This window comes from Silurus aristotelis, assembly GCF_946808225.1.
Source record: "Silurus aristotelis genome assembly, chromosome: 3".
Classification (NCBI taxonomy): Eukaryota; Metazoa; Chordata; class Actinopteri; order Siluriformes; family Siluridae; genus Silurus; species Silurus aristotelis.
This window is the reverse complement of record NC_139576.1, coordinates 8,014,740-8,035,097: the sequence shown is the minus strand read 5'-3', so window position 1 is coordinate 8,035,097 and position 20,358 is coordinate 8,014,740. Positions and strand designations below refer to the sequence as shown.

The 20,358-nt window shown below is 36.1% G+C and overlaps 2 protein-coding genes across 5 annotated transcripts in view; one reads left to right on the top strand and one right to left on the bottom strand.

Annotated features, from left to right (window-relative positions):
• nckap1 (NCK-associated protein 1) overlaps positions 1 to 3,159 on the bottom strand; it is a 66,893-nt gene extending 63,734 nt beyond the window's left edge. Inside the window, exon 1 of one of the 4 annotated variants that reach the window (XM_083536946.1) lies at positions 2,397 to 3,159. In XM_083536946.1, coding sequence (XP_083393072.1) covers positions 2,397 to 2,504 — 108 coding nt within the window. In that variant the 5' untranslated portion in view covers positions 2,505 to 3,159. The remainder of the gene's footprint in view (positions 1 to 2,396) is intronic. The other 3 variants (XM_083536949.1, XM_083536948.1, XM_083536947.1) reach the window with 3 other exon arrangements.
• dusp19a (dual specificity phosphatase 19a) lies at positions 2,949 to 20,074 on the top strand. Its single transcript, XM_083537199.1, has 5 exons — positions 2,949 to 3,022; positions 7,979 to 8,467; positions 12,072 to 12,118; positions 12,266 to 12,418; positions 19,603 to 20,074. The coding sequence occupies exons 2-5, from the start codon at positions 8,245 to 8,247 to the stop codon at positions 19,822 to 19,824; spliced, it is 645 nt and encodes a 214-aa protein (XP_083393325.1). The 5' UTR covers positions 2,949 to 3,022; positions 7,979 to 8,244; the 3' UTR covers positions 19,825 to 20,074.
• Positions 20,075 to 20,358: the final 284 nt, after the last annotated feature.

The following is a 20,358-nucleotide window of genomic DNA, read 5'->3' as shown; positions in this document are numbered from 1 at the left end:
TAGATTATTCTTTCAATAACTACACTGAAAATTAAACTATGCCAAACCAACACGTTATAGAAAGGAGGGGAGGGGAAAAGGAAATTCTGGATGTAGATAGAGATAGAGAGAGAGAGAGAGAGAGAGAGAGAGAGAGAGAGAGAGAGAGAGAGAGAGAGAGAGAGAGAGAATAAGGGAGGGCAGGTAAGTTATGTGATAAAATGTAACTGTCCTCTAAAATAAATAATAGTACTACTAGTAAAACTAATGAAATAAAATAAAAACAATTATGCAAATAGATCATTATTTATTCAATAACTACATCTATAACTTAAATAACAAAATCCATACAGAAATAACACTCATTCCTATAGATACAAAAGTAATGTATCATATAAAACTGCCAAACAAACGAGTTATAATAAATAAATAAATAAATAAATTAATGAGAGGAGGAAAAAAAAGGAAATTCTTGATAAATGGACAGATAGACAGATAGACAGAAAGAGACAGATGGATAATATCTGTATATTATTATAGAAACTAAGTAATATCAATTAAATAACCATTAAAATAAAAATAAAAAATTGTGCGAAATTGTATTTTTTCTAATAAAAAATTTAATAAATACAAATACAAATTCTAGCTAAACAGAAAAAATACTTCAACGTGGTTATCATTCAAAACTTCTGAGTAAATTACAGACAAAAAACCCAATAAAGCAACAAACAGAAGCAATATGCTGATTTATTCTAATTTGTATTATTTTAATTTTATATGTTTAAATCTTTTCCAGTGTACAGTGAGGTTTTTGGTTAAGTAGCAGATTATGGCAAAGAGGACAGAGGTCTTCTGCGTTTTCCACAGAACCTTCACAGGTACTTTACGCAAAATAAAACCGAACGCTGCACTCTGAGTTTTTCTACAAAGCCGACTCTGGAATGGAGAACAACTCGGAAACAAATCACGAAGTATTCAAAAGGAATCAATTTTTTTAATTTGTGACTTGGGAAGTGTTTCATATAAATGAAATAAGAAATTATAATATAAAAATAATGAGAATTTGTGTGAAAGAAAATATTTTTTGTTCTTTCAATATACTAATAAGGTATATTTTTTGGAAAAATAGCAAAAATTACTTCAATACTCGGAAAACCAAAAAAGAAACAAAGCAACAAATTATTTAATTATTTAAATTCTATGCAATTAAATTTTTAAAATAATAAAAAAGTGAGGTTTTTTTGGTTGAGTTGTGGAGTAGAAGATGGTGATGTGGTTGAGTAGATTAAGTGGTGGATCATGAGAACAATCACGAAAGACAGCAGGGAGTTTTTACAGACAAAATTACTAGAAAAAAAATAAACAAAACAACAAACAAAAGCAGTTGATGTTCACATTTTAATAACTAATAATTGTGTCTTTTCTACCGTAAACAAACAGGAAATAAAAAGAGAACAACGAAAGTAAATGACCGTCAATAACACAAGTGTAATAAATAATCAGCACTGCAGAAGTGTCTCAAATAACACAAATTCATAAAAAAAAACCAATTAATTTATTTAACATAATTAAAAAATTTAATACGTTTAAATGTGTTAAATAAAATATAAAAAAATAATAAAATACAGCAATAAATAGCTACAAAGAGACCAAAATTAATGTTAATAATAAAACTATTCTCACCGAAAATTCGTTTTAATGAAAATAATATTTTAATATATTTATATTATAAATAGTTAATTTATAGAAAATATTTGTCAACTAACAATTAGCAGCATCACAATGATTGCTGTTGATTATATAACAATGACAACTATGACAAATAAAATCTATATATTTTATATTAGCCTTAGTAATAATAGTCTCCCTGAAGAAAATGTGTGTATAATTATCACTTTTTATTTCTAATAAAATAATATTTACTGCTCTAATTAGCTTAGACGCGATTAGCCGTTTAGCTAACTAGCTGCCGGAGCTAGCATTGCGGCGCTTAAAAAAAACGTATCTCAAATATATTTACGGTTTAAAAAATGGTTTTAATCGATGCAAAAAGATTATTAATTTATGGATTCGTTCTTATACAGTGTTTAATGGTCTCGGTGGTCGTGTTTGTACAGCGTTAGGGGACTTCGTGTTAGCCGCTAGCGTCAAGGCTAATCTCAGAGGAGTGGGAGGTGGGAGGGGGGGGGGGGTATCCCGGTCCTAGATATTCAATCAATATAACAACGATACGATTTATTTCGATTTATTTTAATAATTTAAAAAAAGAGACAGTAGGATGTCAGTGAGGTGATCCTAGCCAGCTAGGTGTACTGTGTGTATACACACACACACACACACACACACACGGATCATATCCAGCCATTTTGGAGGACCTGGTGTTCATCCTTGGGGTTTTTCATTTAATATTATTTTACCTTTTTGATGTTGTAGATGCGAGTCAGCATTCCGATCCCACGGTCATTGAGGATAGTGAGTTTCTCGGCCAGTTTCTGCTGGCTGGGCTGCAGGACACTCCGAGACATTTTCCCTGTCTCTCTCTCTCTCTCTCTCTCTCTCTCTGTCTCTTCCTCTGACTATATCTATATATCTGTCTAGATTTTACTCCAATTAAAGCCTAAAGCAGGACGACCGGAAGTCCCCCTTTTTTCTCTCCGCAGTGCCCAAACACAGAGCGGGGAAAAAAAAAACAATTCACGGTGTACTCTGTTAAATGAAGCCCACATTAGAAGCTGAAAGGCTGGATCCGTATCCTCCCTCTCTCTCTCTCTCTCTCTCTCCCTCTCCCTCTCCCTCTCTCTGTACTAGGTGTTGCCCCGTCGATCAGAGAGCCCAGCCTGTTTCTTTTCCTGCTACAGCAGCCAACGCAGGGCCGTGTCCCGAACCGCGTCCCGCTTACTACCCAGTGCACGCCGCAAGGAAGCCGCCATTTTGAAAATTCCCGGAATGTGGAAAGACGAAGCAGCTAAGGAAAAGATCACGGGCCGCGTCCCAAATCGCGCGCCGCTCGCCGAAAACAGCACGCGCCGCAACGAAGGAAAGGGTGTGTAGAGAGGGGCGTGTTGGAGAGATGGAGCACTGAAATCATTTACTATCTATCTATCTATCTATCTATCTATCTATCTATCTATCTATCTATCTATCTATCTATCTATCTATCTATCTATCTATCTATCTGTCTGTCTATCTATCTGTCTGTCTGTCTGTCTGTCTGTCTGTCTGTCTGTCTGTCTGTCTGTTTCGTGATTATTATTATTATTATTTTTATCATTTGTGAACACCAATATTTAACAGTTTTAAAACAAATCTAAAATAAAAAGCCTTCTTGGTTAAATAATATATACAATAATATTTTATAAAAAAAAAAAAATATATATATATATATATATATATATATATATATATATAATTATAGAAAATAAAACAAATGCAATACACTTTTTATTATATTGATTTAATAAAAGTAATTGTTGTGAATCAATTGCCACAAAATAAATTTAAGTAGTTCCCATTTGTTAGACCACATTTGGTTAATACAGATATGTATATAAGTGTGTATGTTACATTTAATCCGTAAATATCTAAAGATATGATCTACATAAATGTTCTACATATTTCAGCATACTTCAACAAATGTCTTCATTCCTTCCATCCTTAAAAAGCTGGACATAAAATGGTAAATAATCCATAGCACTAGCGTTGGTTAGGGGCAGTGCTGCTTTTATACTCACTATAAATAGTATTTGTGATAGGAGTGTGTAGCCACAGTGACACTGCGCTAACTCTACTTTCGGCTTTAAGTTTCCGAGGCGGAAACTAAACAAACTTGCGGTCCGCGATTTAATACGTTCCTGAGGGAACTCGGATTTTTCAATGCTAAGGAACTCTAGACGAATGGATTTAAATGAATGATCTTATGATTTCTTTTAAATAAACATTTACTTATTTTTGCTGATGCTGAAAAATGTTACCTTGGGAATTGGGATTTAGGGGAAAAAACAGCATAGTACATTTAAATTAATAAATAAACAAGCTAGTATATTACATGTATATTAGAGCTGTCAAAATCAACACAAATTTATTTTAACAGCATTCATTTTATTAATACAATTATAAATAAATAAATATAAAAGAGACAAAATTAAAACCTTCAACGCATATTTATATTTATAATAATACATATTTATTCACGACGTCCTTTTTTTACACAGATATAAAACAAAATAATAAACGAAACATTTGTTTTACTGATGCGCCACACAGTATTTATTTTTGTTGCCAGTTATCTACACTGCTATACAAGCTGCACATTGACACATGGACGGGCAGTATTTATGATACTTGTATTTCAAATATAAATCAGGATTTTGTTATTTGTATTTGATCAAATTTGGCTTAACATTTTGTATCAAAATACTGTTTTGTATTGTTGCAGTTTTTAAATACTGTAAAATACAAAGTATAATAACCACATGATGACATTATAAAAATGTGGCCTATAATTTAGTGCCTACTCAGTAGTTTTCTCAGACTTGATATCAGAACAGAAAATAATCCATATGGAAGAAGCAGGTGACGGTAAGAAACGTGCAGCTGCCAACTTCCAAATAGGTGTCCAATGATTGATAAGTCAATATTTAATTACAGATTATTGTACCCTAATTAAAGTAACTGATGCATCAATTATCTTCTTATGAATGACTTGTTTGTTTGAAGGGATAAATAGGCCATTTGATGGAAGGTTCATGAAGAAATTTCATGCTCTTTTGTAAAAGTACTTTTTATTATTTTTAAAATACAAAAATACAGTAATTCATCTTGATATATGGTGTGGCTGTATTTGTAGTTTATTTTGATACACTTGAAGTTAAGGTATTTGATATTAAATTTTAAGATATGTTAAATATTAATAAACGTTTTTTATATATACAGGCAGAGGGACTAAGTTGGAAAGGATGTGCTACAAGTTAGAGCAATAAAGGATGGAGATGGAAATGTTTTGAATAGTGAGGAGAAGATAGAGAGAGTATTTTGAGCAGCTAATGAACGAGAAAAATAGAAGAGAGAGAAAAGTTTGGATGGTGTGGAGATGGTCAAGCAGGAAGTGGATAGGATAGAGGTGACCATCTGTGAGCAACAGTATGGTTTCATGCTGAGGAAGAGCACCACAGACTGTTGATGAAAAAGTACAAAGAAATTCAGATGGAGTTGCATTGTGTATTTGTGGATTTAGAGAAAGCGTATGACAGGGTGCAGAGAAAGAAGTTGTGGTATTGTATGAGAAAGTCACGTGTGTCAGAGAAGTATGTGAGGGTGGTGCAGGACATGTATGAGGACAGTGTGACAGCAGTGTTGTGTGCAGTAAGAACGACAAACTGGTTCAAAGTGTAGGTGGGACTGCATCAAGAATCGACTCTGAGCCCTTTCCTCTTTGCAGTGGTGATGGACAGGTTGATGGACGAGGTCAGACAGGAGTCTCCGTGGACTATTACGTTTGAAGATAATATTGTGATTTGTGGTGAGAGTAGAGAGCAGGTTGAGAAGAGCCTGGAGAGGTGGAGGAACGTGCTGAAGATAAGGGGAATGAAAGTCAGTAGGAGTAAGACAGAGTACATGTGTGTGAATGAGAGGGAGGGCAGTAGTGTGGTGTGGTTGCAGGGAGAAGAGATGGTGAAGGTGGAGGAGTTCAGATACCTGGGGTCAACAGTGCAAACTAATGGAGAGTTTGTTAGAGAAGTGAAGAAAAGAGTGCAGGCAGGGTGGAGTGGGTGGAGAAGAGTGATAGCAAGAGAGATTTGTGATTGAAGAGTATCTGCAAGAGTGAAAGGGAAAGTTTATAGGACTGTGGACAGGATTAGAAACGAGTTAATTAGAGGGACAGCACATGTAGGATGTTTTGGAGACAAAGCGAGGAAGGCGAGATTGAGATGATTTGGACATGTTCATAAGGAGGAACATGGGGTATATCGGTAGGAGAATGCCTAGGATGGATCTACCAGGAAGGAGGAAAAGAGGCCAAGAAGGCAGTTTATGGATGTGGTGAGGGAAGACATTCAGGTAGTTGGTTTGAAAGAGGCAGATTTAGAGGACAGGGGGTATGGAGACGGATGATCCGCTGTGGGGACCCCTAATGGGAGAAGCCAAAAGAAAGAAAAAAAATAATTCCCATTTGCAGGGCAACTTACAATTATCCAAGCCAGTGAGGGTTAGGGGACTTGACCAAGGACCCAGCAGTGGCTGCTAAGTGGTGCTCGGATTTAAACTCACAACCTTCTTACATTTTAAAGAGCGCGTTACCACGTCTCACAGAGTCATGGAACCAGTGGAACCAGAAACACATTTGAAACATTTAATGGACCTGTTGTCCTTGTGTAATGTTTGTTACAATCAGTAATTATCCATTTGATGTCTTTGACAAACACAATGATACAGTGCTCAGGGTTATTTAGACAGAAAATATGCTAGGTTTAAATTAATTAATGCACTGGATAAATAAGGCATAAACCCATAGAGACCACAAACACATTTTATTCTCCCCACCACATTGTGTCACACTGTGCAAAGTGATTGTAATGCGATATAACATGCATTATGATGTCCTATAATGATGCAGTACACATTTCCTTCCCCTGATTATTTTCTAACTGCTTGTGAAAATTAGCTGCTTGTCCCCACCTGCTAGTAATCTAGGGATAACAGACCCTCTGTGTATTCTTTTATTATTCAGATAGACCCGTTTAAATAAACAAAAAAACAACAAATTAACACCTTTACTGATAGATTCAGTGGTAAAAGGAAGTACACACTTCTTTTCCATCTGTTTAGAATTTCTGCTTTACAGCCATTTTACAAATAACGGTAAAAATGTATTTAAGTACAAATATGGGTACTTTTTCAGTGATGGGAGGTGGACACAACTTCACCAAGCTCATCCTGCACGAACAGACATTCAGACTAATCTAGAATGTGGTTTGCACGTAGTCTAAAGCTACCTCAAGGTACATTAGCTACAAAAATAGCATTTAGCAAGCTAGGTTACAAAACATTAACTTGACACCCTCTTTGCAAAAATTTTAAAGCTATACAATGGCTGTCAAACTTTTGAAAACACAGAAACGTTTATTGTTTTTGAGATACATGTTCCTTTCGTTTCGATTTAGCAAACATGATAAAATGCAAAAACACACGAGAATTGTTCAGTGAATGACTGAAAAAATGTCTGTGGGCAGATGAGTCCAAATGTGACATTTTTGTCTCTAACCAAATATTTGATATAAGACACAAAAGAGGAGAGAAGACTGTTAGCGGACTGCCTCACCCCCACAGTTGAACATGGATGTGAAAGATGAATGGGTCTGGGTTGTTTTGGAGCAGGGAATTTGGAGACATATTCCGGAATGTGAAAGGAAAACTGAACCAACATGGCTACCATTTAATACTTCCACTGTAATACTAACACCATGCAATTTCATCTGGACTGTGGCTCATTGGAATCGACTTCACCATGCAACAAGAGCATGACCAAAAGCGTAAATCCAAGCTCTGGCTGGTGTGTTAGCTATCATGGAACGGCCTGCCCAGTCACCGCACCTAAATCCTATTGAACTGCTCTGAGATGAACTCGATCGCAAAGTCAGAAAGAGATCTCCAACTAGCGAAGAAATCCTTTGCACATTGACCCTATATTTGTTTGGTCAAAGCAAATCTTTATATCTTTAAATTACCTAGTGTTGCATATAAACAAAAGAAACATGTATTTGTCTCTCAAAAATGTTATAAGACAGTATAAGTCAGTATGGTTTTTTTTTATTATATTTTGCGTAAAAAAAAAAGTAAAGAATACCTCCAATAATGATTGTGAGAAATGCAGACTAATCAAAATAGTACATAATTAAGATTACTAAAGTGTTTTCATTTTTGCCATATATACCACATGCTAGTTTACAAAGTTTTAGATGTCCAATCTGGGCATGAATAAAAATGTTTTAAATGTCAACAGGTGCTGACAGCATTTGCCCCGGAGGTTGGTCACCGCTGACCTCTAATATGACGCTCTCCTCTTGGTGGCCCCATTGTCCATCGATCAGGTATTTGTGCCCAGGTAATGAGCCTTATAGGCTTTCAGGCTGTAAGAAAAGCAGGTGATCCGTCACTACAGCTACGGGAGCAGTAGTTAATAGGGATCACACCGCTCAGGGATCAGGCTACCTAAACGCCTGCAGCTTGTCCTGTTTCGCACTGCTGAGGTTCTCATCCGCACATGTGATGCAGTCACTCACCCAAGAAATTAAATCATTCTCCAAAACCAATCTGCGAAAGCAATGCACCCGTGTGACAACTCTGAGCGGGAGGCGGATTATTGAAACATGGAAAGGATCCATTATCCAGGTGGTTGAGGACACAGTCCAACCTGAGACGCCCTGCGGATACATTCAGGATAATACGTGGGATCTCCAAGTGGGATATATTAAACCATATTTATTACTGGGTAAGGCACATAATGTTGTCCAATATGTTGTATTATTTCATTTCAGCTTTTTATTACATTTACTTTACAGATTATTACATATTGCAATTACAGTATATTATGCTATAATATGTACAATTTATTTATTTATATATATATATATATACACACACACACACACAGTATTTTCACTACTACTTTTCGATTATATAGTACTAAATATTACTCTACAGTAACTAATCTCACTATATGTCAGAGCAGTATTAAATATTTTATTACTGCGTGTGTGTGTGTGTGTGTGTGTGTTTGTGTTTGTGTGTGTGTGTGTGTGTGTGTGTGCGTGTGTGTGAGAGAGAGACTGGCTCTTTAAAATGCCATGTGTATGAATATACTATATAATAATAATATATATACTCTATACAGTTCTAATGCTATTACGTTATATTTTATATACTGTTCTGAATAATAATATATAACTTAATACTATATATTACACTTTATAATAATATTCTATATTATATAGTCCCTTTTGTTGTATATACATGAAATGTATAAAATATTATTCAATAATTTATTATGTGTTGAATAGAGTATATTATATAATGACTAATCTGCCCTATACACACCGGCTAAAAAAAGTCACACACTCTAATATTACACTGGACCACGTTTTGATTTAATTACGGCATGCATTTGCCGCGGCATTGTTACGACAAGCTTATGCAATGTCACAACATTTATTTCCATCCAGAGCAGAGCTGCATGAATTTTTTTTTTGCCAAGATCTTGCATTAATCAAGTCAAGTCAAGTTTATTTCTATAGCGATTTTCACAACAGACAATGTCTCAAAGCAGCTTTACAGAATTTTAGAGTTCAAGTTGAGCAATGTGTATTTATCCCTAATGAGCAGCCGTGGCGACTGTGGCAAGGAAATACTCCTTCAGATGTTATGAGAAAAAAACCTTTAGAGGAACCAGACTCAAAAGGGGAACCCATCCTCATTTGTGTGATATCAAGAGTGTGATTATAGTCTTTAAGCAATACAGAACACTGGAGAGTGAGAACTAACATGAGCACTGAAGTGTAAGATTATGAGTAACGTTCTTTCTACAGTCTTATACAGTTATTTGAGATTATAGAACCAGGAGCTAATGAGCAACTCATAAAATAGCTCAACATTTGAGATCATAACAGATCCAACACCAGCTTCTCCATGCCAGAGCCTTTAAACACTCAAAGAGGTCCAGTGTCCAAACTCCACATGAAGTGGAATCCAAATGGCGCTGGTACGTCTCTAGATGGTTCGGGATGTTTGCGGGGTCGACATCTACTTCTTTAAAGCTCCATAATCTTCATGAGGTGGGACATGACTGGAGCTGGAGCAACCTCAGGATGCCTCGGGATGGGTATAGATAGAGAAGCAGTGAAGAGGAATTAGCGTAGCTGCTGTTCATGATATTAACAGCACAAGTTGATAATGTGCATGTGATCAGATGTACTGAAGCACAAGGTTATGATGTGAGATGTATGTTATGTGTAGGCTTTGCTAAAAAGATATGTTTAGGAGCTAAATGTGAAAATGCTCTACCACCTTTAGTGGACTTTGCTATTCTACTCGATACATTTCTAATGCTATTACTTTATATTTTATATACTGTATATACTTTATATACTGCGTGACAGATTGTAGTGTGTTAGAATACTGGATAGATACATGGGAGCCACACCATTTAGGGCTTTGTAGGTAAGTAACAAAAGTTTGTATTCGATTCGAAACTTAACAGGTAGCCAGTGTAGGGATGATAAGATTGGTTTTATATTATCATATTTTCTTAATCTTGTGAGAACTCTTGCTGCTGCATTCTGGACTAACTGTAGCTTGTTTATTAATGATGCAGGACATCCACCTAGTAATGCATTACAGTAGTCCAGTCTGGAGGTCATGAATGCATGGACGAGCTTCTCTGCATCAGATTTAGACAACATGTTTCTTAGCTTAGCAATATTTCTAAGGTGGAAGAACTCCGTTTTTGTAAGGCCGTTTATTCATAAAAAAAAAGTCGGGAAGCTGTGTAAAGTCTTCTCCAGTACATCCTGGAAATCAGATTAACATCTTTTTCTACAAACACAGGATATGATCTTGGAAATGAGAATCCACTCACTGCATCAGTTAGCATCAAATAACTTGTCAGCTGAAACATATACAGTAATAATCCAATGGAAGCACCTATATATACTAAATAAACTATATATATATATATTTCTCTGTACTGTACAAACAATATGTATACAGGATAAAAAATTATACTCGTTACTGTGTTCCCTATGTTATTAATAATGTTCTACATATAATCTACACTACATTTCTATGTATTGTGGCTTCACTACAACTTCCGTATACAAATAATGCTGTTTAATAATTAATACTATATTGTAAATACTAGTAGAGTATTACAGTACATATATACTAAAAACTCTACCATGAGCATTATGTACATTATGTACAATGTACATAATGCTGTACTGTATGTATAATATAACAATATTCTGGTATGTGTATAGTCTATCTTGTTCTAAAAATATTACTCGGTACTCTGTATTTTCCATATTGTGTCTACTGTGTAAGCTATTTTAAACCATTATTATTACTCAATTGTTAAACAAATTATACTATGATGCTACATGTTGCCATATAACACTAGATTACATGATTGCTGTAGTGTATTATGCTATAATTCTACTTTTTATTATTCTTAATACTACATTTATTACTATTTCTATTATTTCTATTCTACTACTTTGCCTTATGGAATCTCTTACCATTTGCTTAAACCTTTACACCATGTTGTACACTATATAATTACACCGTTACTTTCAGTAACCCCTCTATCCCGGTCAGGGTTGGGGTTTCTGGAGCCTGTTACAGGTGCAATGTAGGTGAAGTGGGAATATGCTTTAGATGGAAGACCAGTTTATCACAGAACACCACACCAAATGCACACACATGCACACAATAATTTACACAATAATTCGGGGCAATTTACTATAGCCAGTGCACATAATAGCAATTTTTAGGAGGTGGGAGAAAACCGGAGAACCAGGAGGAAATAGAGAGAATGACACAGAACATCACATGCACCAACATTTCTAGGCATAGGCAAACTAGGCGGTCACCCAGGACACACCCTTGCTTGGTTGGGGAGCATAAGAGATGGGGCACCAGTTATGCACCCTGCCTCAACGATGCCCTTCTCCTCACCCATTTAAATTATTGACCTGTTTTTCTTGCTGAAGTTTAATATTCAGTATATTTACATATTAAAATTTCAGGCAAGGTTGCGAATTAGTTGTATAGCGTGGGGGGTGGATCATTGTGGTGGGAGGTCAGAGCATTTGGGGGTCACAAAGGCTAAAAACAGCGTATAAACAGGAGTATATAATTGATTTTGCACATGGATATGAAAATAGTGACAACTAATGAATGGAAATACATTTGTCATTACATAGAGAAGAAAATGTTTTTTTAGAGATTTTTTGAATTATAATATAATCTACAAAAAAGTATTTTACATCTTTTAAATGTGAATTTTCTGTTTAAATATTAAAATTCATCCACATTAACAGGTTCACAGGATGCTGCTCATGACTTCGACACTTTAAAGAAGTACAAGGTACTTGTCACATTTATTTTTGTATAATATTATTAAATGAGCTAGTTTTGTTATTGTTATTATTATTGCTATTATTTGAGACCCCCTTTCTATTGATGTCTATGTTTAAGCTCTCATTAAGCATTTCATTATTGTTATTGACTTCAGGTTACTCATTTACTGAATGTGGCGTATGGTGTCGAAAACACTTTCCCGGATCTCTTCATCTATAAAACCCTGAGCATAATGGATCTACCTGACACTGACATCATATCACACCTACATGAGTGTGCACAATTCATAGACCAGGCCAAGGCAGAGGTAAGTGTTTAATAATGAATAATAATATTCACAAACATCTCAACCCACCTCAGCTTAACTGAGGAGAACATAACATTCGGGCCTGTGTGTGTAATTTGGATATTTCATTTTGCCAAAGTCATTTCCTGAGTGTTGATTTTCAAGCCTATCTGATACTGGACAGCCTTTCCAATAGCGCACAGCTCTTATCCTCGCCAACAGCTGCCTGAATAATACATGTTGAGTTTTTGCCATGCATTATTGATGCGGTTGTAGAAAGATCATATCGCCGCCAGGGCCGTTGTTTGCCATACAACCTTTTTACCAAATAGTTGCACCAGTCACCCTTAACCTGACACTGCCACATGAGGCAAAATTCGTGAAAGGGTTTATGATTACAATGGCCACTGAAAATAAGTTTCCAGTCCCCTGTAAAACGAGCAGGTATCCCACAAAACATAGTGACTCAAGCCATGTTAATCAAGCTGTGTTCCTTTGGGACTGCCAAACTTTCATTCTTTCACCTTACACCTTGTAATTTTGCCCCGAGGAGTGATTAGTCTGGTATTTGTTAGATGAAGCATTATAAAGCACCTGATAATGTGCAAGTGATATGCCTGGAAAGATGAGCACCGAGGTTTTGTGTGTTCTCCACATCTCCACATGGGACCATATTTAAAGCTGATGACTTTGTCAAGTCATAGAGGCATGATGGGGGACATATCAAGTGCCCAGGGCCAACAGAAAGCTCAAAGGACCACATAAAGTAAAACATGTGCATAGGAATTCTTTGGGGCAGTTTAGAAGGGAAAATTAATCTCAGTAATTTAGCAAGAATATTTCTTAGTAAACAGGCTTGATTTTCTTGCCATTTAATTCCAGTTATCAAAAATATCTGTTTATTTTGTATATACACATAGCTATACACATATACACAGCTGTACAGTAGCCATAGACACACCTCTATACCCATAACTTTATACACAGCTATATACTATACTATACTATACTATACTATACTATACTATACTATACTATACTATACTGTAATATACTATACTATACTGTAATATACTATATTATACTGTACTATACTATATTACACCATACTATACTATACTATACTATACTATACTATACTATACTGTACTGTACTGTAATATACTATACCATACTGTACTATGCCATATTACACTATACTATACTATACTATACTATACTATACTATACTATACTATACTATACTATACTATACCATACTGTACTATACTATATTACACTATACTATGCTATAGTATGCTATACTATACTGTACTATGCCATATTACACTATACTATACTATACTGTACTTCTTCTTCTTCTTTTTCTTTCGGCTGCTCCCATTAGGGGTCGCCACAGCGGATCATCCGTCTCCATACCACCCTGTCCTCTATATCTGCCTCTTTTACACCAACTACCTGCATGTCTTCCCTCACCACATCCATGAACCTCCTCCTTGGCCTTCCTCTTTTCCTCCTACCTGGTGGCTCCATCTTCAGCATTTTTCTACCAATATAATTCATGTCCCTTCTCTGCACATGTCCAAACCATCTCAATCTCGCCTCCCTCACCTTGTCACCACAACATCCTACATGTGCTGTCCCTCTAATAAACTCATTTCTAATCTTGTCCATCCTCGTCACTCCCAACGAAAACCTCAACATCTTCAGCTCTGCTACCTCCAGCTCCACCTCCTGTCTTTTACTCAATGCCACTGTCTCTAATCCATACAACATCGCAGGTCTCACCACAGTCCTATAAACTTTCCCTTTCATTCTTGCAGATACTCTTCTATCACAAATCACTCCTGTCACTCTTCTCCACCCACTCCACCCTGCCTGCACTCTTTTCTTTACTTCCCTAACACACTCTCCATTACTTTGCACTGTTGACCCCAGGTACCTGAACTCCTCCACCTTCTTCACCTTTTCACCCTGCAACCGCATCACTCCACTGCCCTCCCTCTCATTCACACACATGTACTCTGTCTTACTCCTACTGACTTTCATTCCCCTTCTCTCAAGCGCATATCTCCACCTCTCCAGGCTCTTCTCAACCTGCTCTCTACTCTCACCACAAATCACAATATCATCTGCAAACATCATAGTCCAGGGAGACTCCTGTCTGACCTCGTCCGTCAACCTGTCCATCACCACTGCAAACAGGAAAGGGCTCAGGGCCGATCCTTGATGTAGTCCAACCTTCACCCTGAACCAGTCTGTCGTACCTACTGCACACTTTACTGCCGTCACACTGTCCTCATACATGTCCTGCACCACCCTCAAATACTTCTCTGACACACCTGACTTCCTCATACAATACCACAACTCCTCTCTCGGCACCCTGTCGTACGCTTTCTCTAAATCCACAAATACACAATGCAGCTCCTTCTGTCCTTCTCTATACTTCTCCATCAACATCCTCAAAGCAAATAAGGCATCTGTGGTGCTCTTCCTCGGCATGAAACCATACTGTTGCTCACAGATGGTCACCTCTTCTCTCAGCCTGGCTTCCACTACTCTTTCCCATAACTTCATGGTGTGACTGATCAACTTAATTCCCCTGTAGTTACTGCAGGTTTGCACATCTCCCTTATGCTTAAAGATCGGTACCAGCACACTCCTTCTCCATTCCTCAGGCATCCTCTCCCCTTCCAGAATCCTGTTAAACAATCTGGTTAAAAACTCCACTGCCATCTCTCCTAAACATCTCCACGCTTCTACCGGTATGTCATCTGGTCCAACCGACTTTCCATTCTTCATCCTCTTAATCGCTGCTCTCACTTCCTCCTTACTAATCCTATCTACATCCTGCTTCACCAACTCCACATCCTCCAACCTTCTCTCTCTCTGATTTTCCTCATTCATCAGCTGCTCAAAATACTCCCTCCATCTTCTCAACACACTCTCCTCACTAGTCAACACATTTCCCTCTCCATCCTTTATTGCTCTAACTTGCAGTACATCCTTCCCAGCTCGGTCCCTCTGCTTGGCCAATCGGTATAAATCCTTTTCTCCTTCTTTAGTGTCCAACCTCTTATACAGTTCCTCATATGCCTTTTCCTTGGCTTTCGCCACATCCCTTTTAACCTGCTGCCGCATCTCCTTGTACTCCTGCCTACTTTTCTCATCACTCTGTCGATCCCACTTCTGTTTTGCCAATCTCTTTCCCCTAATGCTCTCCTGCACTTCCTCATTCCACCACCACGTCTCCTTGTCTTGCTTTCTATTTCCAGATGTCACACCAAGTACTTTTCTAGCTGCCTCCCTCATCACTCCTGCGGTAGTTGCCCAATCATCCGGCACCTCTTCACCACCACCAAGCCCCTGTCTGACCTCTTCCCTGAACCTCACACTACACTCTTCCTCCTTCAGTTTCCACCATCTTATTCTTCTTTCAAACCTTACTTTCCTCCTCTTCTTCTTCGCCTCCAAAACCATCCTACAGACCACCATTCGATGCTGTCTAGCTACACTGTCCCCCGCCAACACCTTACAGTCTCCAATCTCCTTCAGGTTGCATCTCCTACACAGAAGATAATCCACCTGTGTGCACCTTCCTCCACTCTTATATGTCACCCTATGATCCTCCTTCTTCTTAAAATACGTGTTCACCACTGCCATTTCCATCCTTTTAGCAAAATCTACCACCATCTGCCCTTCCACATTCCTCTCCTTAAAACCATACCTACCCATCACCTCCTCATCACCTCTGTTCCCTTCACCTACATGCCCATTAAAGTCTGCCCCAATCACCAATCGTTCTTTCCTAGGTACACCATCTACCACTTCATCTAATTCACTCCAGAATCTTTCCTTCTCCTCCATCTCACAGCCAACTTGTGGAGCATAGGCACTGATGACATTTATCATCATCCCTTCAACTTCCACCTTCACGATCATCACCCTATCAGAAACTCTCTTCACCTCCACTACACTCTTACTGTACTCTTCCTTCAGAATCACCCCTACACCATTTCTCTTCCCATCCACACCATGATAAAACAGTTTAAACCCACCTCCAATGTTCCTGGCCTTACTCCCTTTCCACTTGGTCTCCTGAACACACAACACATCTACCTTTCTCCTCTCCATCATATCAGCTATCTCTCTCCCTTTACCCGTCATAGTACCAACATTTAAAGTACCAACCCGAACCTCTACTCTCCTACACTGCTCCTTTTCCTGCCGTCTCTGTAGACGCCTTCCTCCTCTCCTTCTCCTCCTTCGGCCAACAGTAGCCCAATTTCCACCGGTACCCTGTCGGCTAACGATACCTGTGGCGGTCGTTGTTAACCCGGGCCTCGACCGATCCGGTATGAAATTCTCATTTGTGATCCGCATATTTGATTTGGCACATGTTTTACGCTGGATGCCCTTCCTAACGCAACCCTCCCCATTTACCCGGGCTTGGGACCGGCACTAAGAGTACACTGGCTTGTGCCCCCCTAATGGCTGGGTTACTATACTATACTGTACTGTACTGTAATATATTACACTATACTATACTATACTATACTGTACTGTACTGTAATATATTACACTATACTATACTATACTATACTGTACTGTACTGTAATATATTACACTATACTATACTATACTATACTATACTATACTATACTATATTATACTATACTGTAATATACTATACTATACTATACTATACTATACTATACTATATTATACTATACTGTAATATACTATACCATACTGTACTATACTATATTATACTGTACTATACTATATTACACCATACTATACTATACTATACTATACTATACTATACTATACTATACTATACTATACTATACTATACCATATTACACTATACTATACTATACTATACTATACTATACTATACTATACTATACCATACTGTACTATAATATATTACACTATACTATGCTATAGTATGCTATACTATACTATACTATACTATACCATATTACACTATACAATACTATACTATACTATACTATACTATACTATACTATACTATACTATACTATACTATACTATACTATATTACACCATACTATACTATACTATACTATACTATACTATACTATACTATACTATACTATACTATACTATACTATACTGTAATATACTGTAATATACTATACTATACTTTACTATACTATACTATACTATACTACACTACACTACACTATACTATACTATACTATACTATATTACACCATACTATACTATACTATACTATACTATACTATACTATACTATACTATACTATACTGTAATATACTATACCATACTTTACTACACTACACTACACTGCACTACACTATACTATACTATACTATACTATACTATACTATACTATACTATACTATACTATACTATACTGTACTATACTATATTACACTATACTATGCTATAGTATGCTATACTATACTGTACTATGCCATATTACACTATACTATACTATACTGTACTGTACTGTAATATATTACACTATACTATACTATACTATACTATACTGTACTGTACTGTAATATATTACACTATACTATACTATACTATACTATACTATATTATACTATACTGTAATATACTATACCATACTGTACTATACTATATTATACTGTACTATACTATATTACACCATACTATACTATACTATACTATACTATACTATACTATACTATACTATACTATACTATACTATACCATATTACACTATACTATACTATACTATACTATACTATACCATACTGTACTATAATATATTACACTATACTATGCTATAGTATGCTATACTATACTATACTATACCATACTATACTATACTATACTATACTATACTATACTATACTATACTATACTATACTATATTACACCATACTATACTATACTATACTATACTATACTATACTGTAATATACTGTAATATACTATACTATACTTTACTATACTATACTATACTATACTACACTACACTACACTATACTATACTATACTATACTATACTATATTACACCATACTATACTATACTATACTATACTATACTATACTATACTATACTATACTATACTGTAATATACTATACCATACTTTACTACACTACACTACACTGCACTACACTATACTATACTATACTATATTACACCATGCTATATTACACTATACTATACGATATGATATGATATGATACGATACTATACTATACTATACTATACTATACTATACTATACTATACTATTTTGAACTATATTATACTATATTACACTATACTACACTATATCAGGGCTGTCAAAAGTAATGCAAATTAATTTTAGCAGCAATAATTATATTGACGCACAATTTACGCAGTGCACTCTCAGTGCCGGTCCCAAGCCTGGATAAATGGGGAGGGTTGTGTTAGGAAGGGCATCCAGCGTAAAAACATGTGCCAAATCAAACATGCGGATGATCCGCTGTGACGACCCCTAATGGGAGAAGCTGAAAGAAAGTTTAACGCAGCATGCATTTCTATTTGACAATTTTAAAGTAAAGTAAATAAATATATAAGGGACGAAATTAAACCCTTCAACACAACACACATTTATTCACAACGTCCTTTCTTTACTCAGATATAAAAAAAATCAATCAAAAAATATTTTTAATCACTAAACATTTGTTTTACTGATGCATAAACTCCAAAATCCATCATGGTGCACACATCCGGCAATTAAAACCGTCCGTGTGGAAACGTAGCAAAAGTTCTGTACGGTGTCCTGTTTACGTCATATAAATAATTACTAAATTCTGGTGTATTAAATCAGATTCATTGCCGAGCAGGGTTGCCCTGTGCTGGGGTGCATGGTGCAGAAAAGTCACCAACTTTATGCTGATTAAATAACCTTAATAATAATAATCTTCTGGCTTTAAAATTGGCACAAAAGTACAATTCTGAACATCAGATGGGATGGTGTAAATAATACAGATACTGGACTCTTAAAACATCTAATCTTTATTTTATTTCTCAATTATAATCTATCAAAAACATTAAAATAAAAGCTGTTGACAATAAAGCAGGGTGTTTTTCGTTGTTTTGCATCTCTAACAGCTACTTTTAATGCAAACTAATTTCTTTACATAGTTTTGGATCATTCTTTACTGTACAACATTCCAAATCTAATCTATTATTTTCTCTTAACAGAAAGGTGTAGTGCTCGTCCACTGTAACAGTGGTGTGTCTCGCTCGGTCTCTGTGGTCATCGGATACCTGATGTGCAGAGAAGGCCAGTCATTCGATGATGCATTTTCTCAGGTGAAGTCATCGAGGTCAGCGGCGTGTCCGAACCCGGGTTTCATTGAACAGCTGAAAAACTTCAAACCCCAAAGCGATTTACAAGCAAATCGTCTGATTGGTCATCCATAAATCCTCTGATTCTGTGCATGTGTTAGATGTAAAAGCACCAGTGCTTCCAATATAATGAGGTTTCTGACATGGCCATAACCATGAAAATCATGATCTTCTATACAGTATATATCCACACATAAATAAATGTACACAAGATACTTCAAAGTACAAGCAAATATAGTGTCTAAATAATAAAAGGAAATAAATAACAGCAGCTGAATTAATCTTTATATGCAAACCTTTTATTTTACAAACCAAATTCTAAACCTTTCCATTTGTAATGGGATCAGATTCATTCTTTTTTGGGATCAATCCACCAGTTCTTTTGCTGGAATTGATATACATTATGCATTAATAATAATAATAATAATAATAATAACAACAATAATAATAATAATAGAAATAATAATATAAATATCAATGTGTTTTATTTTATTACTCTTGTTGTTTTCGATATTTATTAACCAATTAAATGATACAATAATTATCATTTTCTTATCATTAAAGCATAAACAACAAAGAAGTAAAGTGTGGATTATTTTATATATATAT

Coding starts and splice junctions, on each gene's coding strand:
- dusp19a (XM_083537199.1), top strand. CDS start 8,245: ATGCAGTCACTCACCCAAGAAATTAAATCATTCTCCAAAACCAATCTG. Junction 8,468..12,071: donor TAAACCATATTTATTACTGG/GTAAGGCACATA, acceptor CCACATTAACAG/GTTCACAGGATGCTGCTCAT. Junction 12,419..19,602: donor TAGACCAGGCCAAGGCAGAG/GTAAGTGTTTAA, acceptor TTCTCTTAACAG/AAAGGTGTAGTGCTCGTCCA.